This window comes from Chrysochloris asiatica, unplaced genomic scaffold, assembly GCF_000296735.1.
Source record: "Chrysochloris asiatica unplaced genomic scaffold, ChrAsi1.0 scaffold00087, whole genome shotgun sequence".
Lineage (NCBI taxonomy): Eukaryota > Metazoa > Chordata > Mammalia > Afrosoricida > Chrysochloridae > Chrysochloris > Chrysochloris asiatica.
This window is the reverse complement of record NW_006408605.1, coordinates 548,107-555,062: the sequence shown is the minus strand read 5'-3', so window position 1 is coordinate 555,062 and position 6,956 is coordinate 548,107. Positions and strand designations below refer to the sequence as shown.

The window sequence follows — 6,956 nt, the reverse complement described above, 5'->3', positions numbered from 1 at the left end:
CTCTTGTGATACAATAGTGAATAATTGTTATCAGGACTGATTGTGAAGGTTGGAAATGTACATGTAGACATTTTATACCAAGCAAGGGAGGGAATAACTTTTCAGTCTAGGAGCGGAGGTCCCTAGGACCATCAACGGACAGAGCGGGACCCTACCCAGAGAAGTAGTGATGCCTGAAATGGAGGCAGAGACAATGACACGGAGCTATGGAGCAGCTGGGGACCTTAAATCCAGAGAGGGAGAGCGACTGTGTGCTGAAGACTGGAGGTGGGGGGGATAGTGTAGGGGGCAGACTTGCAGGGTATGCCCTTTGATTGGTTGATGATGCATGGAGGGGACTGTGACCATGGCAATGATACAATGTACGATAGAATGAATGTAAAACTAATGTTCTCCCATGTAAACTATCATATAATTCACAATAAGACACTTAAAAAAAAACCACAACACTAGATCGGTCACAAATAAAAAAATTTTAAAAAAAGAAGCAGCTTTGGATCAAAAAAAAAAAAAAAAAGCTTTGGATCTAATTCTAAAAAAAATTTTTTTTTTGCACTAAAATAATCTCGTAGAAACTTGTAAAGGAGCTCCCGGGTCACTGAGAATCAGAAGTGACTCCACAGCAAACAACCATCACCATCACGAAGGCATTTTGATTGTTCACTTTTTGAGGGGCAAAGAACAATAACATTTGCTTATTATGAGTGTTTGGAGAAAGTTATCTACATATTTAGCAGAAAAATGCCTGGGAAAGCTTCACCAGAGAATCCATCTATACCACAACAATGGTTCCTGTGTATACTTCTCATCAAAGAAGAATTTCAATGGGAAATCATTAGGCATCCATTTTACAGTCCTGATTTGGCTCCTTTTAACTTCTTTTGTTTCCTAATCTTAAAACAAATCACTTCAACTAATGAAGTGAAAAAGATTGTACAGACATGGCTAAATTCCCAGAACTCCCAGTTCTTTAGGGATGGACTAAATGGCTGGTATGACCACTTACAAAATTGTCTTTACCTTGAGGGAGCATATGTTGAGCAATAAAGCTTATGTCTAAAAATTTTATGTCCCTTCATATGTTTGAATAGTTTTCCATAATAGTTAATTTTTATAAAAAAGTCAAAATAAATACTTCTAATGGAAAAGACCTAATTTAACAAGTGATTTAAAACATTTTTTTTTAATTTAATTTTTCTGTGTATATTCTCAACAAAAATGCAAATGAAATTTAGGGGGTAAAAATCACCCAACTATTTTTGCATTTTGAAACTACTTATTCATTTTACAAACACAATTAATTTCAGATTTAAGGTGAATTAAGATACTTACAAATCCAGATTGTCTAACAAACTCTGGCAAACTGAATTCAAGTATCCAGTTTCAATTGCATTGTGAGACACATCAAAAACAAAGAGGTACACTGGAGGTTGAGGTGGTCGTAACTGAAGAAAACAAAAAGGATCTGATTAAATATATTTGACAGGATTAAATCTATACTTATCTTTGCCTTATAATCAAGATATTGTGGTCAAATATAGCAAAATAGTGAAATAAGCATTATTTCAGATTGAGAGAAAGACTTTAATAATCAATAATGAATATAGAACACAGAAAGAACAGAATTTTACAACAGGCAAAACTATACTCTATTGTTTACAGATCCAGAGTTTAATAGTTAGGATATGATTGCCATGAAATCAGAAGAGTGTTTTCTCTAGGGCAGGAATGAGAGTGTGATAGGAATTGCTGAGAGCACTGGCAACAGTTCCTTAACCTGAGTGCTTCTAACAGGCGTGTCTATCTACCTTATTGATTATTTATAACCTGTACATTCATGCTTTAGGGACTTTTGATATGTGCATTATATTTCACAATTTAAAGAAATTATAGTTCTGAAAGTGACACACAAAGTTAGTCTCCACTGGTTTTTTACCAACATATTTTAGTAAGATTCTATAAAAATGTGATACTCTATATTTTAAACTTCTAAATTCAAATATTTGCTTTCAATTCCATTACAAGTACTAAATATACAAAATCAGAATTAGGCATATAGTCTACTTTTATCTATATTTTAATGTATCATATGCTGAATTTATAGAACCTGTCCCCTCAAAACAGAGAAGCCAAGACATGAATTATCTACTTTTATAAAAACATAAAATATTGTTATATGACATATTGTTATATTTAAAATTCAGCATTATGAAATGAGCATTGCACTGTTTTCAAAAAGGAAAGGGTACCATGTATTCAGAAGGAGCCATAAACTCAATAGTAGCATTCTGAACTTCAGGTCTTCTGTGAGGTTCTCCATAAACTCGGGTCAAAGGGTTGTACATAAACTCTTCAGGAACTATGTAAAATTAACAATAGATAATGATAAAACTGATGAAATTACATTTAATATACACTGTATCTGGTACATCCTTAATGAAAGGATTTATATATAATTCAAGTTTTCTACATACTAATTGTAAAACTAAATATGACTTGCTTTTATAATCACTATAATTGTTCTTTTTCTATCTCCTGGTATCCTCTTTAATTCCTGCTAAAGCTGCTTTCCTAAAATAGCTTAAAATGATGACAAACCTTATTAAGTACAAATTATTTTTTTAAATGCAAGACTAAACATTGTCTTAAATTTCACAACTGCACAATGATACTGACTTATTATATGACAGGTTCTGATGGTGAAATGGTTGTACAACTAGAAGAATATAATTCATGTCACTGAATTGGATATGTTGAAACTGTTGAATTAGTGTATGTTTGGCTGTATATATTCTCAACAACCACAAAAAATACACACATATAAACAAAACTGCTTAAAAAAAAAGAACAAACAAAAAAAAACCATGTTAAATGCCAGTGAGTTGGTCTCAACTCATAGTGACCCTGAATAGGGTTTCCAAGGAGCAGCTGGTGAGTCTGAACTGCCAACATTGCACTTAGCAGTACAGTGCTTATCCTACAGCACTACACCAGAATTCCAATACTTCTCAACTTTCCAAATCTTAATGAAATTCCTTCCAAAGACCTAGTCTCATACATATAATCATGACTTGTTTTCTCTAATCCTATAGGAACCTGTTAAGGGGCGCTGGTAGTGTAGTGGTTACGAATTGGGCTGCTAACCTCAAGGTTCTACAGGTGAAAGATGAGGCTTTCTGCTCCCGTAAAGATTTATAGGCTCACAAACCCTGTTCAAGATCACTATGAGTTGGAACTGACTCCATGGTACTTAACAACAATAACAGGAACCTGTTGGTTAGATGAGACTTCTCAAATGTAAATTATGCTGTGAAAGTTATTGATAAAGATAGCTTCCTCTCCAATTACTGAGAAAACTACATTCAACTAACCTTCTAAGCATTGCCCACCTCCCTTCATACAGCAATGAATGAATTACGCAGCTATTCTGTGAACTTATTTTCTTTCACCCTAGAGAAAAGGCATGGGACAATTTCTAAATCAAAGTTCTTTCTTAAATTATTGGCTTAAATAACAGCATGAAATATACCATTTACCATATACTTGATATAATAAATGGAAAGAAGTATTTTCAAGGTAGTAATACCATATTTTTTGGTTAAAAAGTATAAAGCTATTTATTTATAAGTATAAATGCACAGAAAAAATTTTAGTTATCTTAGTAGAGAGAATACAGGTAAATAAGAAGTGCTTAGTTTTCGTGCATGTGTGTGTTATTTTCTGTTTTGTTTTTTTACTTTATATTTGCATTATCTGATTTTCCTACAATTTAAGTAGAAATTTTTAATGCTTCAAAATACATACCATCATTGACTCGGTAACATAAATTACATTTCCATCTCCTTTGGTCTAGAAAGCTGACAAAAGGATTGATGTATGTCCTGCATGAACGGCATCTCACAATTGTACTGGAGGTAACCACAGGCAATTGCTGAAAACATAGACCTAATATGTTAAAGGCAGTGATTGTCATCCTTAATGGTCAAACACTAATCCATTCTTTCCAAATAACTATAGAAGATATAATTTGCAAAAAAATCTGGAGTAAAAAGATGTGTCCAAACTGCAACACAAAAAATTATGCAGCTGAAATGGATTGATTTGAAACCTTATTGTTTTTCTTCAGGACTGTTCTTCTTAAATTCTATCTTTTAAAAAAACCAAAAAACGGCATTTATTTTATCATTAAACATTTAATCTTTCCAAACCACAATACTATATTTACAATGTATATTTGATATGAATGAGAGGAAATAGGACCAGTATTCTTAGACATATGACTAATTAACTTATTAGTACACTCCCTGATGCACAAGACTTCTTTAAAGTGTTCAAGAGCAAACAGAACAGTTTGAGGACTATTTGCTCAGACTGCATCTGACCCAAACCATGGTATTTTCAATTTCCTCAAATGTATGTGAAAGTTGAACAATGAATAATAAAGACCAGAGAAGAACTGATGCATCTGAGTTATGGTGGTGGAGAAAAATACTGAAAGTATCAAGGATTGCCAGAAGTACAAACACATTTGTGTTGGAAGAAGTATAGCCAGAATGTTCTTTAGAAGCAAGGATGGCCATACTCATCTCTAAGCCATCATCAGCTCAACAGCACCTAAAAACACGTTTTTTTGATGTTAATTAAGAGTCTTAGTCCCATTAGTGGAAACTGACATGACACTTAACAACAACAAGATAAAGTTAAATTATATTTAAACGTTCAATTAAACTTTGTAATCATGCTATTTAAAATTTATCTTGACTATATGGAGTCCTGGTGTGGTGTTGTGGGTTAATGCGCCAGACTGCAAAGTCATTTGAACTGTAAGGTTGGTGGTTCAAACTCCCCAGCTGCTCCTCGGAAACTGTATACAGTGCTGCTATGGGTGGGAACTGACTCAATGGCACTTAACAAAACAACAACATATGGAGGATTGGTAGAGAATGCTTTTACATACATATCTTTATGTACTGTAAAAAATCGATGTATCCATGCAAATGGAGCAAAGTCCCGAAAATTTCTTGACCATAGCCAGGAATCTTGTAGGAATGAGTCACTGGGTTTGGGCCTTTAGGACCATAGTCTCTGGGGCAGCCAAGTCAACTGACATAACAGAGCTCACAAAAACAATGTTCTTCACCCTACTGTGGTGAGTAGTAACTGGAGTCTTAAAGCTACAAGTGTTGGCTAGAGGAACAGAAGATATTTCTTGAAAGAAAGACAAGCAGGAAAAAACAAAAATGGTAGTATGACTGTCTACTATAAGTACAAGCAAGTTGTTTGCCATCAAGGCAAGCAATCAAGTCCCTTCAGGACAAACCCTGCTCCAAGACTGAAACTCAAAGGAACACATGAGCAAGAATGTAAGCTTGCTGGTGACCATGTTGGTCTACATGTGAATGGAAGTGGGGGAAAGGCAGCAATGAAGCTATGGGCTGAGTTTGACTACATTCCATAGACTCCTGTTAACCTTGAGATAAGAGAAAGAGGAAGGGCTGGTTGGTCCGAAGCTTAGGGAGACTTGGGAATTCCTGAGCCAATGGACACTGACCTAGCCACGGAGGGCTAGAACTGAGAGTGAAGCTCTAACTGATATGAAGTAGGAGGAGACTCACAAAAACACCCAAACTTACAGATGGTACCCTTGGTTTAATGATCACAACTCAACTAGAGGAAGATATTTAATAAAGGAAGCAAGTGTAAATTGCTACAATTTGATGACCTTGACCTATACTTATGGAGGTAGTAGCTCAAAATACCAATCAAGAGGGAAGGAGTCTTCACATCAAGATCAAACCTATCCCCAACACAGGGTTGACAGGGATGGGCATCTCAGACACTGGCTACCTAAAATGGCGGAGTGGCGGGGGTGGTGGTGGAAGGGACGGGGACTATAAAGGCACAAAGTGGCTGTCTTTTAAGTTTTCAAGAGGAAGTTTAGTTTCAGAGTGTGCAGGGGAAGGTAGAATCCCCACTAGATTTCATGAGTCTGCTGAAAGCAAATGGGGATGGGATTCACTTGATTCAATAGTGAGTAACTATTATCATGACTAATTGAGATTTTCACAATTGGAAAAGTAGAAGTTGTGTAACAAAAAGGGGGAAGTAGTTAACCTTAAATTCCAGGAACAGAGGATACTAGGACCATCAAGAGAGAAGAGTACCACCAGAGATGGAGGCAGATGTGATGGCATGGAGAGAGAGAGCAGCTAAAGACTCAAGAAAAGAGAAAGGCTGTGTGCTGGTGTCTAGGTGGGCTTGCAGAATGTGCCTTTTGGTTGTTTAAATGATTATATATTCCTGTATGTTTCTGTGTACATCAAAAAAACAAACAAAAAAACCAGGGGTAATAGAAGCAAATACTGTTAACCGATGATGCACGGAGGGGACTGAGACAAATGAGCTGGAAGTAGACCCTACACTCCATACTGGAAGGTGGACAGGCTTTGGAAATGTGTGAGAAGGAATTCAGAAAAATGATTATAAAATGTATCAAAACACTATACAATGGAGTTGAGAAAAATAAGGAAGAAGTCAGGAAGCTCTACAAGAACAATCAAATAAGCTAGATACTGCATTGGAGACAATGCAAACCCCAAAGAAAGAGGTCAAAACGATTAATAATAGAAAATCAGAAATGTACAAAATACTGTAAGGGCAAAAGAGTACAATGGAAGAGAATGAAGACAGAACTAGTGAGCTAGAAGATAAATCTCTCAACACTACTAAGATAGAACAAGCAAGCACAAAAAAGGATAAAAAAAATCTGAAGAAAGCCTAAGATTCATGTTGGACAACATGAAGAGAAATAACTTAAGAATTATCGGCATTCCAGAACAGGAAAATTCCCACAAGTCCACAGAGGAGATAGTTGAAGAGCTACTGGAAGAAAATTTCCTTAATATCCTGAAAAGCAAAATGATAAGTATTCAAGAAGCTCAACAAACTCCAGGAAG

The 6,956-nt window shown here is 35.5% G+C and overlaps 1 protein-coding gene across 1 annotated transcript in view; it reads right to left on the bottom strand.

Moving 5' to 3' along the window:
* Window positions 1-6,956, bottom strand: part of SEC24A (SEC24 family member A) — a 103,497-nt gene that overhangs the window by 43,519 nt on the left and 53,022 nt on the right. The window contains exons 8-10 of the mRNA XM_006866081.1: window positions 3,805-3,931; window positions 2,250-2,359; window positions 1,333-1,445 (exon numbers count right to left, since the gene is read on the bottom strand). Coding sequence (XP_006866143.1) covers window positions 1,333-1,445; window positions 2,250-2,359; window positions 3,805-3,931 — 350 coding nt within the window. The remainder of the gene's footprint in view (window positions 1-1,332; window positions 1,446-2,249; window positions 2,360-3,804; window positions 3,932-6,956) is intronic.